This window comes from Hemiscyllium ocellatum, chromosome 8, assembly GCF_020745735.1.
Source record: "Hemiscyllium ocellatum isolate sHemOce1 chromosome 8, sHemOce1.pat.X.cur, whole genome shotgun sequence".
Lineage (NCBI taxonomy): Eukaryota > Metazoa > Chordata > Chondrichthyes > Orectolobiformes > Hemiscylliidae > Hemiscyllium > Hemiscyllium ocellatum.
In genome coordinates this window covers 28,443,293-28,466,744 of record NC_083408.1, presented here as the reverse complement: position 1 = coordinate 28,466,744, position 23,452 = coordinate 28,443,293, and the positions used below count along the sequence as shown (strand labels likewise).

Sequence of the window (23,452 nt, the reverse complement as noted above, 5' to 3'; positions counted from 1 at the left end):
CAAAGGAGACTAACACAAATAATCCCTGCGACCCCTCCAACCAATAAACTATGGTGTATATTGTGTTCCTTCATTCTTTCTGGGTCAATACCCTGGGACTGAGTACCTAACAATACTGTGCATTTCTTGCATCGCATAGATTTTACTTATTCCAGAAGGCAACTCACCGTCATCTTCTCGAGCACACTTGGGTATGGGCAATAAATGGCCATCAATGCACGCATTCCCTTACAAGAATAAAAATAGATCTGGATCTTACTGAATTATTTATTCACTAATTCAAACAGAAAGATGAAAAACAGAAAGTGCCAAACAACATGTCTGGCAGCATCTGTGGAGAGACAAATAAAGTTAACTTTTTGGTACTTTTAATTGGCATCAACTTTCACTGCATGACTTTGGGTAATAATGCTGCTTTCCTTTTCAGAAAGAGAGTCATCCTTACTATGACTTATCTGTGAAAATTCTACGAGCAAAAAATATTGTTGGAGGAGATTTCTGTAAGTAGTTACCTATTTATCTATTGTGTATTTGTGACCCTGCTGATACTTTCAGAGGTTGTGCCTGTAATTGGAACAACAGTAGAAATAATTGTGTACTGGCAGTTAATACCTATTTTACCTGTAGCTACTTTAGCCTATAGTAGTTCACCATGCTTCAAAAATTTGTATGACCTGAGACCATAAGATCAATATTTTGTATACTGTTCCTTGGGATACTGTCAGATTTTGAATGCTTGACTATTTTCATAGTATTTAAAACTAGATTGGCCTGTTCTTGTTTGGACAGAAACTTCTTTTCTCACCTCCTTTACAAGACAAAACCAGTCACAATATACAGGAAAGGAGACTAACATGAATAATCCCTGATTCCTGCATGCAGTGAATCTCTAAATGTATGTGCAGGTATTACTTGGAGATATCCCAGTTATGTGTATTTTTATTTTATGGAGATGTGGTTTCTGATTTTCATCATCTTAATCTGGTATGTACAAACATAGCTCTTGTACAGAAGTAGGTCCCATAGTTTCCTTTTCATTTAAAAAGTTCTGAATAAATGGCCAAGAGGAGTCTCGATAAATTTAGAAAAAGACTTGTTTCCTCGCAGTGCCCTATCTCTTCCTCCTCACCAGTACAATTTCCTGTACTGTGCCCCAACAATTCAGCATAAATATCTCAATATCATTCTGATTCCCTCAACCAAGCGTACAAAAGGCATTGGGTGGCAAAGAGTCCCTGGAGTCTCATTGCAAAAATATATGGTGGGATTCATTATATGGTGACATTATTGCGCTCAGTTCTTTTTAGTATTTCCCACTTCTCAATACCAGGGAAGCCTGTGCATGTGGTAATGGTGAGGTATCAAATTCACTGGGACCCACTGAAACACCAAATCTGTTTATAGCATTCAGTTGCTGAAAATCCTTAACCTGGATACCATTCGGATGAAACACAAATGGAGTCAGAGCAGCAATGCATACTGCCTTGTCATGAGTCCATAATAGAAGTAATCACTTTCCAGTCACACAAAAAGACCTTATGAACCCATTTGTGTATAATGTGTTTTCTCAATTCTTTGATGGATGCTCTAGTGTCGTGCTCCCCTTTGGTGTGTTGGGACAGGCTGCTGCCCCTTTTCGTCGGAAAAGGTTTCTTGCTATCCACCCTGTCTATACTTTCCATGATTTTGTAGGCCTCAATCAGATCCCCACTTAACCTTCATCGTTTCAATGAAAATAATCCGAATCTACTCAACCTCTCTTCATAGCTAGCACCGTCCATACCAGCCCTAGTGAACCTCCTCTGCACCGTCTCCGAAGCATCCCATTCTTTTGGTAACATGACGACCAGAACTGTATGCAGAATTCCGAAAGTGCCGAACCAAAGTCTTATACAATTGTAACATGACCTGCCAACTATTGTACTTAATACCCCGTCTGATGAAGGAAAGCATGTCATATGTCATCTTAACAACTCCAGTGACCTGCATTGCCACCTTCAGGGAACAATGGGCCTGAACACCCAGACCTCTCTGTACATCAATTTTCCCCAGGACTTTTCCATTTACTGTATAGTTCTCTCTTGAATTGGATCTTCCAAAATGCATCATTTCGCATTTGTCCGGATTGAACTCCCTCTGCCATTTCTCTGCCCAACTCGCCAATCTATCTATATTCTGCTGTATTCTCTGATAGTCCCCTTCACTATCTGCTACTCCACCAATCTTAGTGTCATCTGCAAACTTGCTAATGAGGCAACCTACACCGTCCTCAAAATTATTTATGTATATCACAAACAACAGTGGTCCCAGCATGGATACCTGTGGGACACCACTGGTCACAGGTCTCCATTTTGAGAAGCAACCTTCCACTACTACTGTCTCCTGTTGCCCAACCAGTTCTCTATCCATCCAGCTAGAACACCCTGGACCCCGTGCGACTTCACCTTCTTCATCAGACTACCATGGGGAATCTTATCAAATGCCTTACTAAAGTCCATGTATATGACATATGCATCCCTTCCCTCAACAATCAACTTTGTCACCTCTTCAAAGAATTCTATTAGGTCTATAAGATACCACCTTCCCTGCACAAAACCGTGCTGCTATCACTGATAAGCCCATTTTCTTTCAAATGGATATGTATCCTATCAGTCAGTATCTTCTCCAACAACTTCCCTACTACTGACGTCAGGTTCACAGGTCTGTAATTACCTGGATTATCGCTGCTACCCTTCTTAAACAGGGGACAACGTTAGCAATTCTCCAGTCCTCTGGGACTTCCCCCGTGTTCAAGGATGCTGCAAAGATATTTGTTAAAGCTTCAGTTATTTCCTCTCTCACTTCCCTCAGTAACCTGGAATAGATTCCATCTGGACCTGGTAATTTGTCCAGCTTAATGCCTTTTAGAAGGCCCAACGTTTCCTCCCTCCTTATGCTGACTTGACTTAGAGTAATCAAAGATCTAACCCTAACCTCAACATCCGCCATGTCCCTCTCCTTTGTGAATACCGATGCAAAGTACTCATTAAGAAGCTCCCATTTTCTCTGACTCCATGCATATCTTTCTTCCTTTGTCCTTGAGTGGGCCAACCCTTTCCCTCATTACCTTCTTGCTCCTTATGTATGAATAAAAGGCTTTGTAGTTTTCCTTAACCCTGCTCGCCAAGGATATCGCATGACCTCTTTTAGCTCTTTTAATTCTTCAAAGTTAAAGGCCCATATTCTGTCAGTCTCAGTTGGTCTGATAAGTTGCAGCTGTGACATGTTCATTCCAGTATGAGTGTCCTTTTCATCTGCCTTAAACATACCCATAAAAGGTGTATACATCCATGCTGTTGCTATGTGCTGCGCAAAGACACCTTGGTGCATCCTCTGAGGCTTCCTCCATCTTGCCAGAGACTAATGTTAGGATCTCAAGGCTGGTAACCGCAGAGACCACTGTTTCACCTGGTGGGGAAACAAAGAATGGTTGTGAAAGTCACCATCATCAGTAAGCTTCACAGGATCAATGAGGAGAGATCACATCCAGAATGAGGTACAGCCATATTGAGTATATATGCTTCTGGGATTTTGGAGCAGCTCAGAAATTTTGTGATGCAGGGAAGAAGTTTTTTTTTCTTTTGGTTAATAGTTTCTAAGGCCTTTTAAACAGGATAAATTAAAGCCCAGCATAATAGGCCTAGCAGAAAACAAAGGGTGACAGCACAGGGAAACTGCAAGTTTATTGGTTGGTAATAGATACTAATTTGACTATGTTATTATAAGGTACTTTCACATTAAAGGCAAGTAGGAGAAATATTTTGCAGATTAAAAACTAAAAACGCATAAGAAATTAAAAAGAAAAAAATTTACTATAAATAAAATCTATTACCTGTAATAAAAGAGATGGAGGGCCAGGCAATCTGTTGTAATTGCATGATATGGGAGCTGGTGGACGCCATTGTGGTTCGTGTTAGCCACATCTGTCATAAGTGTTGGTTGTTTGAGGGACTCTGGCTCAGCTGGAGTTGGCGATTAGCTGGAGTCTGAACTTTGAACATCGCGACACATCAGAGAGAGGCAGACTAACTTGGATGCAATGCTTGAGGAGGTGTTCACACCTTTAGATTAATGACCTTGAATTCAGTCAGTGATCAGGGGCAGGAAGGGTGTGATTTGATTACGAGCAAGGTAGGCAAAGGAATTCAAGAGGTAGTGTCGAAGGTGCCTCAGCCTTGAGCTTGTCTAACAGGTTTGAAATTCTTTCTCCCTGTGTGGATGAAAGTGGGGGCTTCAGGGAGGATAAGCAAACTGACCACACCGCTGTGGTACAAGAAGCCATGGAAGGGTGGAGGTTTGTAAAGAGACATCTAGTTGTAATTGGGGATAGTATAATCAGACAAACAGGTACTGTTTTCTGTGGCCAAGATCAAGAGATCTGAAGACTGTGTTACCAGCCTGGTGCCTGAGTTCAGGATATCTCATGTGGGCTTCAGAAGGACTTAAGAGTGGGAGGGGAAAGATCCAGTTGTTATGCTTTATATAAGCACCAACAATATAAGTAGAAAGAAGACAAAGGCTCTATTAAGGGAATATGACAACTAAATTAAAAAGCAGATTCAAAAAGGTGGTCATGCCTGGATTACTACCTAAGCTATGAGATAATCGGCAGAGTCAACAACATTAAAGAGGATAAAAATGTGTCTCAAAGATTGGTGTGCAAGGAATGGGCTCAAAATTTGGGATATTGGCACTAGTACTGAGGAAGAAGGGAGCTGTTCCAATGGGACAGGCTCTGCCTGAATCCTGCTGGGACCACAGTCCTGGCAAATCACATAACTAGGGCTTTAAGCTAAATAGTAGGGGATGGATTCAGTTGCGTGGAAAACTATCAAACTACTGCTTCTCGGATGCCGCCTAAACTGCTGTGCTTTTCCAGCACCACTCTAATCTAAACTTTGGTTTCCAGCATTTGCAGTCATTGTTTTTACCTGGAAAACTACCAAATCAAAGGTAGAGGAAAAAGTGGGATTGCAGGTTAGTGATGTGCTGATTGTTACCACAATATAAAAGGGACTGTCAATATGCATGAATGTCATATTGAACCAAGAAACCATAAGTGTGGGAAATTCAAAAATAGAACAAGCGTAAATGCTTTGTGTCCTAATGCAGGAAGTACTTGGAATAAGATACTTCGACTGTGAATGTGTAAATTGGGGTAAATAAATATGATCTCATTGGCATTAAGGAAACTTGGTCACAAGGAGATCAAAACTGGGAACTTAACATTGAGGGATATTTGATTTTTTTGGAAGGACTGGAGGGACAGGTGATGAAATAAACACAGCTGTGAGAGACGTTCGAGGCTCACAGGATGTCGAGTTCGCTTGGGCAGAGGTCGAAAATGGCAAGGAAAGGAAGACATTGATGGAAATATAGTGTACAGACCCCCAAACATTAGCCACTCTGAGAGAGGCTGTAAATCAACAAATAAGAATAGGAGGATGTAAAAAAATAGAGCAATAATTATGCGTGACTTAGATCTTCATGTTGCTTGTGTTAATCAAATTTAAAAGGGTAACTATGGCAACTGGTTCATAGATAGAGATAGCTCTAAGGAATAGTCGCCTAAACAGTGGCATGCAAAAATATATCCCAGAGAGGAGGAAAGATTGAGAGAGGCATAAGCCAGCCATGGCTGACCAATGAAGTTAAAGAAATTATTAAATTGAAAGCAAAAGCATGTAAGGAGGAAAAAGTCAGTGATTGCTCTGAAGTCTGGGATAAATTTGGAATCCAGCAAAAGAGGAATAAAAAGATAATAAAGACAGAAAGTAAACTACTAAGGCAATCTAGCAAGGAAAATAAAAGCTGACAATAAGAGCTTCTTTGAATATATCAAATAGAAGAGAGAGGTCAAAGTGAATGTAGGACTCTTACAAAATGAACTTGAGACAGTTATGAGGGATAAGGAAATGGTAGAGGAGTTTAACAGATATTTTGCATTAGTCTTTAAGGTGGAAGATGCTTCAAACATCACACTAATACTAAACAATATGGGATAGGAATTAAGTAACATCTATTTGTGGGCGGCACGGTGGCACAGTTGTTACCACTGCTGCCTCACAGCGCCTGAGACCCGGGTTCAATTCCCGACTCAGGCGACTGACTGTGTGGAGTTTGCACGTTCTCCCCGTGTCTGCGTGGGTTTCCTCCGGGTGCTCCGGTTTCCTCCCACAGTCCAAAGATGTGCGGGTCAGGTGAATTGGCCATGCTAAATTGCCCGTAGTGTTAGGTAAGGGGTAAATGTAGGGGTAGGGGTGGGGGTATGGGTGGGTTGCGCTTTGGCAGGTCGGTGTGGACTTGTTGGGCCGAAGGGCCTGTTTCCACACTGTAAGTAATCTAATCTATTTTTCTCTCTCTCTTTCTGTCTTGCTCTGTCGTTTTATTTCTTTCTTTGTCTCTCTCTTACTCCTCTTTCCCCCCCCCCCCCCCACTCCCCAATCCACTGGCCCTCTCTCTCTTTCGATTTTCAAAGGAGCCCATCTTGTAGTGGTACACACTGCTGCCACTGTGTGTGTGTGTGGCCAGTAATAAATGTTTAAGGTGGTGCTTGTGTTTCGAAATATAATCAGAACAATCGTTATACTAGCATGATAATATGTTTCTATTTATAGAAATGAAAAGGCATGTGGTTTTCTCAGCGCAACAAGGTCCTCCCAAAAAAGGATCAAACAAGATTTTGTTTGATACATTCGAGTAATAAGTTAAGACTCCTGATATTTTTTAATAGTGCTGAACTAATTTTAATATGCAGGAGTAGCAGGGACCAAGGCTGTCTGCCTATTCTATTGTGCAATAACATGCCTGAACATGCATTGAAATGGCTTTTGATTGTTTCAAATTTGATTGTTCCCAGTACGTGCAGCAGACTGTTATGTTTCTTTGCACCTCCCTACGGCATCTGCAGTTGATTACAGAACAAAGACCATACCCAATACCAATAATCCTGAGTGGAATGAAACCTTCACATACAGGCTACAGAGTATGGTGAAGGTAAGCCAGGCTTGAGAAAAGAAGGCAATGTATAATGGTATGGAACAGTGAGTTCTCATCTAAGTATTACATGAACTATCCTGCAGATTGGAAAAGGGACGCCCTGTTGTATTGCTGATTTCAAAGCTGCTAAATTTAGAATGATTTTATGGAAGAAATTAACATCATTCTATTGAGTTACTGAAATGTCATATTGCATTATTATGGAAGGGAGACGGATGCAAAGCCATATTGGGTCACATTGGGAAGGATATACAGGGACCATGTTAGATTATATTAGGGAGCAGTTTATAGAGACCATATTGCGTCAAAGTGGGAATGGTATACAGAGCCCATGTTGGGTAACATTGGGAGAAGTATGCAGAGACCATATTTGATCACTTTGGGGGTGGAGGGCATTAGATCATATTTTTCAGGGGGTTGTGATGCTGGAGCTCATTTGTGTCATGTTTGGAGGAGTGGGTGGCAGTGCCCATACTAGGTCATGGTGAGTATAAAGACCATATTGTGTTACAGGTAAGTAAATCCCATATTATGTAAGGTTGAGGAAGGTGTACAGAGTTATGTTAGGGGTGGATATGCAGATTTCATATTGTTATGTTGGACAAGGTGTGCAGAGTTCTGCTATGTGCAAAATCTGTATTTTGTCACTGTGGGAAAGTGTGTGCATAACCATATTGTGCTGTGTTGAGAAAATGCAGCAACCAAGCTATGTCACGTTGAAAGTGGTGAAAAGGTCGAGAGGAACAAATGTTCAAGGCATTTAGAGGTTCAAGAATTTCAGAATATCTGTGGTTGACTAGGATCGTAGTAGTATAAAGAGCAGAGTCCTAGATGGTCTTTGGGTGATTTTCTACTGCAATGTGTTTCTAGTCCACTGAGAAAGATGGTACTGCTTGACCTGGTCCATGAGCATATGGTGGACTATTTGAATCAGATGTTGGTAGGGTAAAATTTGCAGGCTTAAATAATCATAGCTAACCTGAATCTAATGATACTATAGAGAAGGATAAGGAAAAATCCAGAGTAATGATAGTTCACTGTGGTAAGAATGGACCTGACTAGATACATTTAACATGAAGGTTGGTAGAAAGTGTAAAACTGTAACTGAACAACGGATGACCTTTAAAGAAAAGCGTGTTCAGGTGGAGTCAAGGCAGTGATAAAGGGGAAAATTAAGACATGAGGCAAAAGAAATAGTGATAAAAAGGAAGAAGTGTCCTTATGATAGATGTTGGGTGGATAATAAATTGAGAAGTAGGCTGAATATAGAAAGGTTCAGAGAGAAATTGAAAAAAAAAGAAAGGCTATTAAAGCCAACATAAAAGACAATCAGAAGTCTTCTATAGGCATTGAATTAGGAAGAAGCATGTAGTCAATTAGCAGCCAGACAGGGAATTTAGATATGGAGACAGAGGTATTGTTGAGTTTGTAAATAAATATTTGTATCTGTCTTTGCCAAGGATGTGAAGGTATAGTGCCAAGTCATGGTGAAAGAGGAGGTAATTTAGATGCTTAAATGTTCAAAATTGATGAGCTATTTGATAAGGCTACCTGTCCTTAAAGCACCAGGATTGGATGAGATTCAAAGATATTGAAGGAAGTGAAATTGGGAATTGTGGAGGTACTAGTTGTCCTTGGATGCAGGATTGGTGTCACAGCACTGGAGATTCCAAATGTTATACCCCGTTCAAGAATTACAGGCAGTTTTAGATTAGACGAAATTCCCTACAGTGTGGAAACAGGCCCTTCAGCCCAACAAGTCCACACCGACCCTCCGGAGAGTAACCCACCCACACCCATTTCCCTCTAACTAATGCGCCTAACACTATGGGCAATTTAGCCTGGCCAATTCACCTGACCTGCACATCTTTGGACGTGTTTCAAAATTTTCAAATGATACAAAACCTGGGGGCATTCTGTGAGGATGGTGTCGAATCTCAGAACGTATATGTATATCAGGGGAATGAGCAGAATAGTGGCAGATGAAATTAAATGCATTGAAATGTGAAGTTATTCATTTTGGTAGATTAAAACAGAGAAATCATAAAATAAAGAATAAAATTCTAAAAAGTGTGTAGGGGTAGATATTAGATTACCTACCTACACCGACCCGCCCCCACCCAGACCCATTCCCCTACACCTAACACTACAGGTAATTTAGCATGGCCAATTCACCTGACCTGCACATCTTTGGGCTGTGGGAGGAAACCAGAGCACCCAGAGGAAACCCACGCAGACATGGGGAGAATGTGCAAACTCCACACAGTCAGTCACCTGAGGTGGGAATTGAACCCGGGTCTCTGGAGCTGTGAGGCAGCAGTGCTAACCACTGTGCCACCGTGCCGCCCACCATGCCGGTACGTGTATGCATGCGTACACATCATTGAAAGTGGCAGGATTGGTTGAGAGTATGGTTATTAAAGCATATAGCACCTGAAGTTCAATTAGTAGAGCATAAGCAACAAAATCATATTACACTTGTGTACAACAATATTTCATTCAGTTCTGAGTACCATATTTAAGAAGGGTTTGAAAGCATCAGAATGAGTGCAAGGAAAATTCGTAAGAATGTTTTCAGGGAAGAGGAACCTTAGTTATGAAGATAGACTTGAAAAATTAGGACTGTTTTTCTTGTAGGAGAGAAGGTTAAGAAGTGATTTGATAGTATTCAAAATCGTAGTCGATGGTTAGAGTAGGTGGGAAAAGCTGTCCCCATTGATGGAAGGGTTAAGAATACCAGGACGTACATTGAAGGTACAGGCCAAAAAACAAACAATAGAGACATGAGGAATTCTTCATAAAATTAGTGGTTAGGGTTTGGAATGCACTACATAAGAATAGCTAGAAGCAGGTTCAGTTGAGGCATTTAAGAAAGTAGTAGATCATTATTTGAAAAGAAAGACAATGCAGGGCTACAGTGCCAAAATGGAAGTGGCTGTGGTGATTTACTCTTTAGGAGAGCCAGCAGAGATGTGGTGGACTGAATGATCTCCTTTTCTGTAATCATTCTGTAATTGTCTATGATTCTGGATACTGCATTGTTCATTTGGTGTTACATGAGGAGGGATGGGAAGAGCCCATGTTGTAGGCAAAAATGAGGACTGCAGATGCTGGAAACCAGAGTTTAGATCAGAGTGGTGCTAGAAAAACACAGCAGGTCAGGCAGCATCGGAGGAGCAGGAAATTCCTGATGAAGGACTTTTGCCCAAAACGTTGATTTTCCTGCTCTTCGGATGCTGCCTGACCTGCTGTGCTTTTCCAGCATCACTCTGATCAGAGCCCATATTGTATCCCACTGGATGTAGTGCTCAATGCACATAATGTGTCACGTTGGAAATAGCCCAAAGCCCACATTTTTTTGCAGTGGGGAATTTTGTCACATTTACACTTACTGATAGAGATTGTTTCAAATAGTGTCTCACACTGTTTTACTATTTGGTTTAATTGGAGACTGATAAGTTTCCTTAGACGTTCCTTTAGACAGCCATAAGTTTCCTTACACTCATAGAGATGTGCAGCATGGAAACAGACCGTTAGGTCAAACACGTTCATGCCAACTAGGTATCCTAAATTAATCTATTCCCATTTGCCAGCATTTAGCCCATCTCAACCCTTACTATTCATGTACCCATCCAGATGCCTTTTTAAATGTTGCAGTTGTACCAGCCTCCACTACTTCTCTGGCAGTTCAATCCATACACACATCACCCCTGTGTGAAAATGATGCCCCCATAAGTTTGTTTTAAATCTTTCTCTTCTCGCCTTAAACCTATGCCCTCTAGTTTTGGACTTCTCTACCCTGATAAAAACGCTTTGACTATTCACCATATCTATGTCCCTCATGATTTTATGAATCTCTATAAACTTACCCTTCAGCATCTGATGTTTCATGGACAATAGCCTCAGCCTATTCAGCCCCTCCCTCTATCTCAAATCTTCCAACACTAGCATTAGCCTTGTAAATCTTGTCTGAACCCTTTCAGACAGATTTGAACACAGTATTCCAAAAGTGGCCTGACCAATATCCTAGGGGACGGTGAAGCCTGCAGATGCTGGAGATCAGAGTTGAGAGTGTGTTGCTGGAAAAGCACAGCAAGTCAGGCAGCATCTGAGGATAAGGAAAATCAACGTTTCTGGCCAGAACCCTTCATCGTGAATATGAACAGCTCCGGCCTGGAACGTTGATTTTTCTGCTCCTCGGATGCTGCCTGACCAATGTCCTATACAGCCACAACATGTCCTCCCAACTCCTATATTCAATGCACTGACCAATAAAGGCAAGCATACCAAATGCTGCCTTCACTATCCTATCTACATGCGATTCCACTTTCAAGGAACTATGAACCTGCACTCCAAGGTTTATTTGTTTGGCACCACTTCCTAGGACCCTACCATTAAGTGTTTAACTCCTACCATGATTTGCTCTACCAAAATGTAGCATTTCACATTTATCTAGATTAAACTCTAAATACCACCCCTCGGTGCATCTAATAGAGGTCCTGTTGTATTCTGAGGCAACCTTCTTCGCTGTCCACTACACTACCAATTTTGGTGTCATCTGTAAATTTACTAACCGTGCCTCCTATATTCATATCCAAATCATTGACATCAATGACAAAAAGCAGTGGACCCAGCACCTATCTCTGTGGTATACCACCATTCATGGGCCTGCTGTCTGAAAAGCAACCTTACACCACTACCCTCTGTCTCTTATCTTCTAAGTTAAAACTCTCACAACACCAGGTTGTAGTCCAACAGGTGTATTTGGAAGTACAAGCTTTCGGAGCACTGCAAATTTTGTATCCAGGTGACTAGTTCTCCCTGTATTACATGTGATTTAACCTTGTTAACCAGTTCACCATGCAGACCGTGGTCCAATGTGTTGCTGAAGTCGATATAGACAACATCCACCACTCTGTCTTCACCAATGCTCTTCATCACTTCTTCAAAAAATTCACTCGTTAGTGAGAGACAATTTCCCTTCCTTAACAAAATATTGTTTGCCTGATGATCTTGTATTGTGCAGTGTTTTGTTATGATGTATTTTCTGTTCTGTTTGAGAGATTTTCCTTGTTTTATTTAGCATGTATTGGAGCTCTCCCTCTATGATGCCAATGTTAAAGGGACAAAACATCTATCGACCGTAGCCATTGATATTGGAAAGATTGAACATGGGAGCAATTTGAAGACTACTGTAAACCTGAAGGTGAAGTATCTGTTTTGCTGTGATAGAATCGTGACCCGCACATGTCCCCTTTTCTCTACATATTAAGGGAAAGTAGTGTGTGCTGTAAATGTTTTTAAAAGGAACCCAGCCAACAGAGTTTATGTTTATAAAAGGGAAATCCAGCTTGTCATAGGACTGTATTATGACAGAAGATTGCCTATGCAACTACAATAGCTACACTTCAAAAGTAAGGTTCTGAAATACTGTGAGGACAGTAAGGTCTGTGCAAATGCACATTGCTTCTCACTTGAGACTTGTTCTGATAATCATATTATGCCAGAACTCAGGAAAAAAATATTGGTTACTCCCATTTCCTGGTTAGTGGGCCTTCTTTCAAGCACTGATTTTCTTTTGCCATAATACCACATGGACTAGAACCAGGAGTAGACCATTTGGCCCATCAAGGCTGCTTCACCATTGAGTAATATCATGGCTGATCCAACATTGCTAATATCCATTTGCCTGTGTTTTCCCTGTAACCCTTGAATCTCTGCTTGATCAAGAATCTACATATCTCACCCTTAAATATACACAATGACTCTGCCCCCACAGCTGTCTGAGAGTCACCAAAGACTCTCAACTGCCTGAGAGAAGACATTCCTCCTCATCTCAATTTTAAATTAGCGCTCTTTTATTCCAAGACTATGTCATCAAGTCTTAGACTCACCCACAAGGGAAACCATCTTCCCAGCATTTTGCGTGTCAAACCCCTTTAGAAACTGATATCTTTCAATAAGATCACCCTTCATTCTTCTTGACTGTAGTGAGTAATATTCCAACTATTTAGCCTTTGTTCATAAGACAATCCTTCCACATCAGGAATCATCCTCTGAACTGCCTCCAATTAAATAATGTCTTCTCTTAAATAAACTGCTCACAGCACTCCAGATGTAGTCTCACCAGCAGCTTGTATGGTTGCAAAATGAACAACTTTGCATTTTCTCTTTATGTGCCAGCGTTTTGTCCATTTACTTAACCTTCAATATAACTCTGTATGTTTCCCTGTTCAACTATCAAGGTTGTAATGTAGCTAGGGATAGAAGGAGTCAAAAGTGGGCAATCCTCACACAACTTTTGAATGATCATGAGTTAGGTGCCACAGGATCTTCGTACCATGACTTGATCTTTATCAAAATGATTTTATGTTAATGAGTATTTATTAATGCTCAACACACAGCAAACACACTGTTGATTTGATCATTGTTTCTCAAACCATGAGAAGGAATTTCACCTTTCATCTAGTTAATGTCACCCCACACACCATGTTTCCAGCTCTGGTGAGCTTTTAAAATTCTTCCTGTTAGCCTTGGATGGGCAGTATTGTGGATTTACGAGAAATGATATCTGAATTCCAATGATAAAATTGCAAAGATGAGTTTCGTAAGCTAGGGTTGTATTTCCTGGAATATAAAAGTTGGAGCATAGGTGAATGCGCAGCTGTGAGTAACTAAATACTGTAGTTACTCCTGTTTCCTGCATTCCTCATTTACATTTTTCTCGCTCACGATTACTGAGGCCAGTCCTAGTGCTGGTATTCAAGAAATGTCTTGTAAAAGTAATATGAAGTCAAAGACAATCCGATTACTAGATTTCCCTGCACCTCAGCTCAATGCACCATTAAAAACTGAAAGCAATAAATGAGCAATGGAATCTCATTACATTTAATCTGTTCCCTTTAGGATGACGAACAACTGGAAGTGGAGTTTCACTTGGCAAAATCGTGAGTGTTGAAATTACGGGGTGTATCAGGATTTTGAGGATAGGAAAAATGTCTTTCAATAATATTGTCATTTTTGTAACCATTTCTTTTCAAAGCCTTTTGCTGTGGGTACCAACATTCAGCCATGTGATTTTTAACAAGCGGCTGATTATTTTGAACAGAGTAAGCTATAGACTGACTGGTTTATGCACTAGTTCAACTTTTGCCATCTTCTATATCTATATATTTGAGAAATTGCACAGGTATCATTTTCATAAAAGAGGACAAATCGTATCAGACCTATTATCACCTTATCAAACCTCTTATTAGCATAGTGGTGGAAGTAACATTAAGCGATGCATATCCATCCATAGCCTGCTTACTGATGCTCAGATCAGATTTCACCAAAGCCACTGGACCACCAACTTGTCACAGACTTGATCTTGATATGAGTGCAGGAGCTGACATCAGCTGTACAAGTAAGCAGCAAAGCACTGCATACAGCACCTAGGAACCTGCTGTAATGAGGTAAACAAGAGTCAGGAGAAAGCCCTGAAACTAAACTCCACCAAGTCAAAGTCATTCATTACTCTAATGATAAAAAGCATAATCGTTGTTCCGAGATTTGGAAGAGTTTTAGAAATTTACAAAACGTGACCAAAAATAAAAAAACAGAAGAAATAGAGTCTGAGAGTAAACCAGCTAGGAATACAAAATCAGCTTGTAAAAGCCTTTATGAATTTATGAAAAGAGACATAATGAGAGTACATGTTGGTCCCTTAAAAACAGGCAAAGAAAAGTTTTTCATGGAAAATGATGTAGTAGTAAAGATGCTGGACAAATATTTTGCATGTACCTTCATTATATGAGGACATAAATTATATACCAGAAATAGCAAATGGCCAAAGGGGCTGTTCCTTTATAGTAAACAGAAGATAACTAATAGAAAAAAAGTATTAGAGGAAACTTAAGAGACTAAGTTCCCAAATATCCAAGATATGGTGTTGTACAACCTAGGGTTCTAAATGGGGTAGTTGCAGAGTTACTGGTTAAGATCTTTCAGTATTCCCTAATGTAACAGTGCTTCAGGAAAGAGGGGAGATAGAAAATAGTGAACTGAAGGTAGTTAACGTGATTTGTGTTATCAGGAGGCCAGAAATTATTACTAAGAAAGACTTAACAATACACTTAGACAATCATATTGTGATCAGAAAGAGTCTTATTGTTTTGTGAAAGTAATTTCAATTTTGAGAAATGTGTGCATGGACGTCATTGGGTAGATTTGAGCCAGTAGATGTCATAGAATTATTACAGCATAGGAGAACGCTATTTAGCCCATTATGTCTGCATTGGCTTTCCAAATGAGCAGTTCAATCACTGGTATTCTGCTGCATTTTTCCATAACCTTGCACATTCTTCTTTTTCAGTTAATTTCTTTTTAAAACTTGAGTTGAACTTTCCTCTGTTGCAGCCTCAGGCAATCTACACATTAATCGCTCACTGAATGAAGTGTTTTCTTCATCTCACCTTTACTATTGCCAATTACTTTCAATATGAGCCATCTCACTTTTGATCCTTTCACAAGTGAGAAGTTTCTTCCTATCTACTATATTAAGGCGCCTCACGATTTTGAATACCTCTAATAAATCTCTTTACAGCCTTCTCTTGAGGAAAATATGTAATATGCTTTGACTGCCAAAGGACATTTAAATAAGTTACCACACAATGGTTTAGTGTATAAGTCAGGGCTGATGGATTTGAGTGATGTACAAATATGGTGTAAGGATGAGTTAATGAACAAGAAGCAGAGAGTAGGAATAAATGGGCATTTTCATTTGGCAGACTGTAATTAATGAAGTATCGTAAGAGTTGGTGCTGAGCCCTTAGCTATTTACAATATAATTAAATTACTTAGACAGAGTTGAGTGTAATTGATTCAAATTTGTTAATGGTATAATGCTAACTGGGGACACAAGCCATGAGAAGGACTTGGAGATTGCAGTGAATGGATAACAATATGGCATATGGAATATAATGTGGAGAGTTGAGATTTGTTAGTAAGAATAGAAAAGCAGAATAATTTTTTAACGGATGGGAAATTTTTAAATGAAGATGTTTAGAGAAACTTCGGTGTGCAAGTACCAAAAGATAATGCTCATCTATCTCTCTGACTATGAACGGCTCCAGCATTGTGGAGTTTCACAAACTTCCTAAGGGGTTATTGTTGATCAGAGGCTTAACTGAATAAACCTCATCACTACTGTGGCTACAGAAGTGGGACAGACTGAAATGTCGAATTTCCTGTTCCTTGGATGCAACACATTTTCAGCGCTAATTATTACAATACCCAAATTGATCTTTATCTATGGATGTATACTCATATGACAATTAAAGCCACACAGGGCCTTCCTCAGTGGCAGAGATAAGATGATGGCGTACTACAGCTATAGTTTTCTTCTCATCCTGGGAGAGAGGTTCCCCTGGGAGAGAGGTTCCCATTGTTAAGTTATTGATGTGATTTGATTTATTACTGTCATGTGTACTGAGGTACAGCAAGAAGTGTTATCTTGAGTGCTTTACAGGCATAATGTACTACACAAATGCATCAGGATAACATAACAGAGTGCAGGATACAGTTACAGCTGCAGAGAGAGATGAACATTTATGAGATCCATTCAAAAGTTTGATCGGGAAGAAGCTGTTCTTGAATCTGTTTGTATGTGTATTCAAACTATTATATCTTCTGCCCAATGGAAGAAGGTATGGGAGTATAACTGGAGTGGAAGGTGTCTTTGATTATGTTGGCTGCTTTCCCAATGCAGTGAGGAACATAGATAAAGTCAGTGGATGAGGCTGGTTTGCATGATGGACCGGGCTGTGTTTAAAGCTCTCTGTAGTTTCTTCAGTCTTGGAAAGAGCAGTTGCCATACCATGCTGGGATGTTTCCTGTGGTGCATCTGTAAATGTTTGTAAGTGTCATTATGCACATGCCAAATTTTCTTAGCCTTCTGAGGAAATAAAGGCGTCATTGTGTTTTCCTGACTGCTTGTGAGTGGACCAGCACAGACTATTGGTGTTCGTCACTCCCAGGAAGTTGATGCTCTCAACCATTTCACCTCAGCACCATAGTTGCTAACAGGGGCATGCTCTCCACTCTTCTTCAGTAGGGAGTGGATCTCCCTGTTCATACCTGGTTTCCAGTTGGGGAATGTTTGAATTAACTTCTTGAGCACACAATCATCTACACACTAATGAAGTCTGTAACAGTAACGGCATACTCATTTAGGTTGGCCACTGAGTTCTTGAATATGGACCAGTCCACTGACTAAGCAGTCCTATTGACACCTTTCTGTTTCCTCAGACTAACACTATACTACTTTCTGTATTGGCTCCTCACACTTCAGTTTCTGCTTATAAGTTGGGAGGAGGAGCGCAGTTTTGTGGTTGATTTTTTTTTGTTGCCTATCATATGCTAATTCCCACACCTTTAACGGAAAATATGTTGCTTTACATTTGCCTTCCACATTTGATTATAATCTTTTATGTAAATCATAAGATACCATCACCACTTTCATGTCAGGTAATTTTCACCTTTTCTGCCACAAACAGGTAGAAGCTTACTAGGGTTCTCAACCATAACAATCATCATCATCCCATGTTTATTCATCTGTAAGTATCAAGATAGCAGCTGCTCTTACCTACAGTTCTTTAATGGATCTGATTCTTCCCCTTTGATGTGACTCAAACGTATCTTAACGTTCCCTGATTTAGATCTTTTCTGAGTCAACATTTTCTTTTTCGGTCTAACACGTGTATCCTCATAATTCAACATATTTCATCACTATTCCATGAAGGTCAACTTCCAGGTTCATTTTCTGAATCTCCTGTTTGACTTGCGCAAGACTTTTCCTTAAATTTAGAGAGCCCCCCTTCCCCGCTAAAAGTTTCTGTGCTTCTCGTCCCTTCTGTCTTGACCCATCCAAAATAACATGTTGGAATTACTCTAATTTTGTTTTTCAAACATTTTCAATTGATTGACATGTGAATACCAACCCAGTTTCCTAGTATTATTACAAAGGGAAGGTCGACACCCCTCTGATAGTTAAAACTGAAACACCCAGAGAAGCTCCCCTCACCTCGTAATCTGATAAAAGAAGTGTGAAAAGTAGTCTAACTTACCTCTTCCTGATCTGTTATAAAGGAATGATTAAATCAAATGGGATCCTTTCACCCACTCTAATTAACAAGTAACAATTTATTTACCTAACTCCAACAGTGAACAAATTAACAGAATTATTAACAAATCAAACAATCTCCCTCTAACCACCTATTCCTGAATAAAACAATATTCTAATAGTATACTGTTCCAATAACAAGTGTACAACTTATATAAAGTAATGGGAAAATAATGAATCAAAACTTAGTCTCTGAAAGTTCACACAGAATGTGTCTTCTAGAATGTTCCTCTCTCCAGCCTTTCTCCTGCTGATCTCAAGTCACAAATGCCTTTCTTCTGTTGATCCTGCTGTCAGGATGTTTTATCTGTGAGTTCTTCTGTTAGGACCTTTAGCTAGAACTGACGTGGTATGTTTTATAGGTAGATGGTGCTTTTTCTTTAGAGCGCACAAAGATTTCTTGTGAGAGCCCAGTATTTATTTCTCAGATTGCGTGTTTGTCTCTCTTCAGATGGCAATTAGCTCTCCCCTCTCTGTGCAACTGCCCCCATCTTTATATCCCCTATGACACATCAAATTCTTACAATGTGATTGGTTTCACCACCATGAGTTTTAAATTCAATTGACTTTGATTGCTGAATGCTTGGTTTAAATTATTTGGCTGAGCCCAGCTTGTTGCCAAAACATTAAAACAAGACCGCTGTTTTGCCTGCCAGCTGTAAGGCCTTTTGATACACATGTTTCAGCTTTGGGGCTCTCTGTACTTTGGGGCTTGCAAACTTCCAGGCACAGTCTCTCAAAGGGATCACGCACAGTGTTTCAATTCATGAGTATTCTAACAACTTTGTAACAGTAACTACCATCATTTTGTTTACTGAGGTTTTGTCCACTGTAACTATTTGGCCCAGCATATTTTCAGGACAAAAAGATCAAACTTGACTTATTGTTCCATATTTAATTATGCTTGTTTTGCCCCTCCATCAGTTTATCCAGCGTCCATTCATTAATCTAGTATGCCTCCATTCTCTTTTTTTAGCACACTGATCTGCACTGTTTTGAGCACATATCAAATAGTTTTCCACATCATGTTTCACGTCCTTTGTTCTGTTTACTATAGCCTTCACTCCCTGATGTCCTTGCACATCATGGCACTGATCGATTATTTGATTTCTATCATGTTTTGGAACCATTCACTTACCCTCCTTCATTATCAGTCTTTTGTCAGTCTCTACCTTAGATTTCCATCTGGTACCTGAGTTGGGCATTCTCCTTTCACAGTCTCTGTCAGCATTGGGTCCACTGACTGAGCTTCCACTAAGTCCTCAACCTTAATTTGTGAGATGGCTGCAGTATCTATTTAGCCTGTCTTTTCCCCTAGGTGTCTTCCCTTGTATAAAAGTGGATGAGTAGATTGTACGTAGTTGCAGTCCTCGCTCCTTCCTTTGCTAATTCATCCAATCTTCTGTTTCCCTTTCTTTTCGCAGTGGGCCTTGATATTTCTTATGCCGTATTTTTCACATTTTCCCTTTCTGCTTCAATTACTCTGTTTGCCAGTGGTGCAGATGGAAGAGGATTTCCATCTGGTGAGGTAAAACCTTTTGCTTTCCCAAGGGGTAAAAATTCTGTCTGACATATACTATCAGAATGTATGTTTAATGGTGGTAGATATCGGTCAGAATGGGAATGCAGCTGTTGGCAGTTCTGCTGCCTGTGCACTTGTGCTGGAGGGTAATTTTAAAACAGTATCTTCCACTGTATGTCCTTGTTAGTTCTCTATATGAATTCTTCATCCCATTAGACTGATGTCCTCCACTGTCGGGGATTGTGAACAAAACTTTCCAACACCTTTTTTTTTAAATTTTGTCCCTGGTTGTTTGATCCAAAAGGTCCTATAAGTGCTTTTGATGTCATCACCTGGCGTTCACGTGGTTCTCTGTGGTCGTCAAAGATTGCAGAAGAATAAGTAATAGGTTTAGTCTTCAGGGCAGCACAGTGGCTCAGTGGTTAGCATTGCAGCCTCACAGTGACAGGGACTTGGGTTCAATTCCAGCCTTGGGCGACTGCCTGAATTGAGTTTGCACGTTCTTCCCTTGCCTGCGTGAGTGTCCTTTGAGTGTTCCAGTTTCCTACCCCAATCCAAAGATACGCAGGTCAAGTGGGTTGGCTATGCTAAATTGCACATCGTGTTAGGTGCATTAGTCAGAGGGAATTGGGTCTGAGTGGGTTACTCTTCGGAGGGTCAATGTGGACTTGTTGGGCCAAATGACCTGTCCTCCACATCTTAGGAAACCAGAGCACCCGAGGAAACCACGCAGATACAGGGAGAATATGCAAATTCCACACAGACAGTCACCCGAGGCTGGAATTGAACCTGGGTCCCTGGCACGGTGAGATAGCAGTGCTAAGCACTGAGCCACCGTGCCACCCTCAAATGTTCATTGAATTTCCGTCTGTAGCAAAAAATCATCCACATACTACTCTGCATTCACACTGAGGTAAGGAACGCAGTCATTGTGCCGATCGCTGGTGAAAAATCGATGGAGACTTTGGGGAAGACTTGTCCAAGTGTATTGCTGCCTCTAGAGAGTGAATGCAAACTTGTACTGACATTGCCATTGCAGTGATATTTACCAGAATCCATTGCCCATGTCAAGAGTGGTAAACCATTTCAACTGACACTCTGTTTCATCATTGTTCTGTGGCTAGTGGTTGTAGTTGAGGTAGTCAGAAGTGTGACATTGTTGAATTATGGACAGTGGATCATTAAGCACCATGATCCATCTGGTTTGCAGACTGGCCAAATTGGAGAGTTAATGGTGAACACAACACACCTTGGAATGCCTTCCTGTAGCAGACTGTCAACAATTCTTCCTCTGCCAGCTTGGGAAACGCATACCGTTTCTGGGAATCTGTCTTTCAAGCAAGATTTCTCCTCCATTTAGCCACAGTCAGCAGCATGTTGTTGCTCAGTAGTCATTGTGCTGGTCATCCAGGTGCCATAATTCTGCCGTAGCACACATCCTGTTTCTATATTCCTCTTCTGGGACCATACCCAGTGCTACTCCTAAATTTGAAAGTATTTTCCACACTCGATACTTCACTGGATCAAAGTACAATCTATTTCGGCTCATTATACCTATTTCTAAGATATGTTGCATTGATGGGGTTAAGTCCACAACTATATAGACACTATATATGTAACTGAGTATTATTTTATTCTGGGTATACCAAGAGGGATCACTCCCCCTCGCTCAGTTTAGAGTTGTTCAGGAGCTCCTGCTATCCCATGAAAATTTTGTGAGGTGGCCTCCTATCTCTTCTGCTACCTCTGGGTGGCCAAACAGATCCTATTCTCCCTCCTGAACCCATTCTGGTGAGACCTGACATGTGACTTCCCTCTAAGTCACTTAGGCAACCCACTAGTCAATGGCGTTTTTCACCACAATCCTTCTACTCTGGCATCCCTTTCATCATTCTATAAGGAGGCCATAGGATGCTCAGGTTGGTACATCCTTGCAGCACCTCCTTGATATTGGGGTGCTGGTCACACAGTACCCTGAAGGGGTTGCCAGTACATGGGATGAGTTTGGGCTGGTGCGGCACCGGGCAGCATCAGTGGTGTCTGCGTTGGCAAAGTCCATCAGGCACTCAGTGGCAAGGACGTTGGTGAAGGCGATATGGTGCCAAGAGTGGTTACTTCTGTTCTAGCAGCGTGTGGAAGGGGACTCATGCCTGGCGATCAGGCCCATAGCCCGTGACAGAGCACTTAATGGTTGAACGCCTCTTTTTTTCTTTATTTTTCTGCCTTTATTTTCTCTGGTCTAGTTTATTTTTCTGTGTTTTAAGATGGTGGCAGAGAGTGATGACACTATGCAATGCTTTTTACTGTATTATGTCATAAAATACACATGACAGATAAATGAAATCAAACCAGTTAACCAAGGATTAAAAGTATTTTATTACAATATTAATGAGTAAGTAACAAAATACATAGAACTTACAAGCTGTAAAGAATACTGACCTGTAGGATGTAAGGTAAATAGTCTCAGCCTCAGTGCTGTTTCTCGCTGGGGTCCCTGACCTATGATTCCTTCAATGAGGGTTGTTCCTAGATTCTTGCTATCACTTGCCTCTATTTCAATGTTATATCTTCATCTTGGTATCTGCCTTTATTGTTTGCCCCCTGAATGGACCAGTGATCAACAATCCAATAAGTATTGATTTCTAGTATACTCACCAACTCTACATTCCACTGAGGTCCAGCAAGCATCTATCAGCTATGAGTTTCAACTGGTGTCTTAACATTGTAGCTTTCTTGCCATGTTTCTGATCAAGCACAAACAAAGGAATGCTCTGCAGACTTGGTTTGTAATTGCTAACCTCTCATTTTCTGTATTTTTATATATTGCAGAGTTCAGTAGAGTCCAAAATCCACAAAAGAGCAGTTGCACAAATGAGGGATCTGTTCCTTCAGATTTAGAAGATTAAAGGGCAAGTTAATCAGCGAATCATGTTATTAAAGGGAATGGATGGGTAAATAGAGAGAAACCAGCAGTGGTTAGCACTGCTGCCTAACAGCGCCAGGGACCTGGGTTCAATTCCCGCCTCAGGCAACTGACTGTGTGGAGTTTGCACGTTCTCCCCGTGTCTGCGTGGGTTTCCTCCGGGTGCTCCGGTTTCCTCCCACAGTCCAAAGATGTGCGGGTCAGGTGAATTGGCCATGCTAAATTGCCCGTAGTGTTAGGTAAGGGGTATATGTAGGGGCAGGGGTGAGTTGCGCTTCGGCGGGTCGGTGTGGACTTGTTGGGCCGAAGGGCCTGTTTCCACACTGTAAGTAATCTAATCTAATCTAGTAACACTGGATGAGAAAATTAGGACAAGGAGCCTTTGCATAAATGTTAGAGCCAGGCCTTTGGGAAGTGAACGTTTAACATGCAAAAGACGGTAAAAGTATCAAATTAACTTTAATAAACAGCTAAAGATGCTATATCAGTTGTTAGTTTTAAATCTGAGGTAGAGTTTTGTGAACCATAGGCAATAAGGGGCATGAAATAAAGGCAGATGCACGATAGTAGGTCATAGACAATGTCCTACAGTCGCAGACTGACTCAAGCAGCTTCATGGTCTATTCCTATATTTACATTTCACACTGTGCAGAACACAGACAAGTAGGCCTGTTACAAGGACCCCAAAACTAGCTAGAGAGAGGAACACATTAAAAGCTCAATGTTTTATTTCACCACCTATTTTCATTATTTCATTTTATATCTTCCTAGTATTGAATTCACTCAGCAATGTTCCATCCTGATATAG

General features: G+C 40.7%; 1 protein-coding gene across 1 annotated transcript in view; it reads left to right on the top strand.

Moving 5' to 3' along the window:
- Positions 1-421: 421 nt before the first annotated feature.
- LOC132818040 (cytosolic phospholipase A2 zeta-like) overlaps positions 422-23,452 on the top strand; it is a gene marked incomplete at its 5' end in the record, with an annotated part of 104,665 nt that continues 81,634 nt past the window's right edge. Inside the window, 4 exons of the mRNA XM_060828647.1 lie at positions 422-500; positions 6,899-7,035; positions 12,122-12,244; positions 13,945-13,985. Coding sequence (XP_060684630.1) covers positions 422-500; positions 6,899-7,035; positions 12,122-12,244; positions 13,945-13,985 — 380 coding nt within the window. The remainder of the gene's footprint in view (positions 501-6,898; positions 7,036-12,121; positions 12,245-13,944; positions 13,986-23,452) is intronic.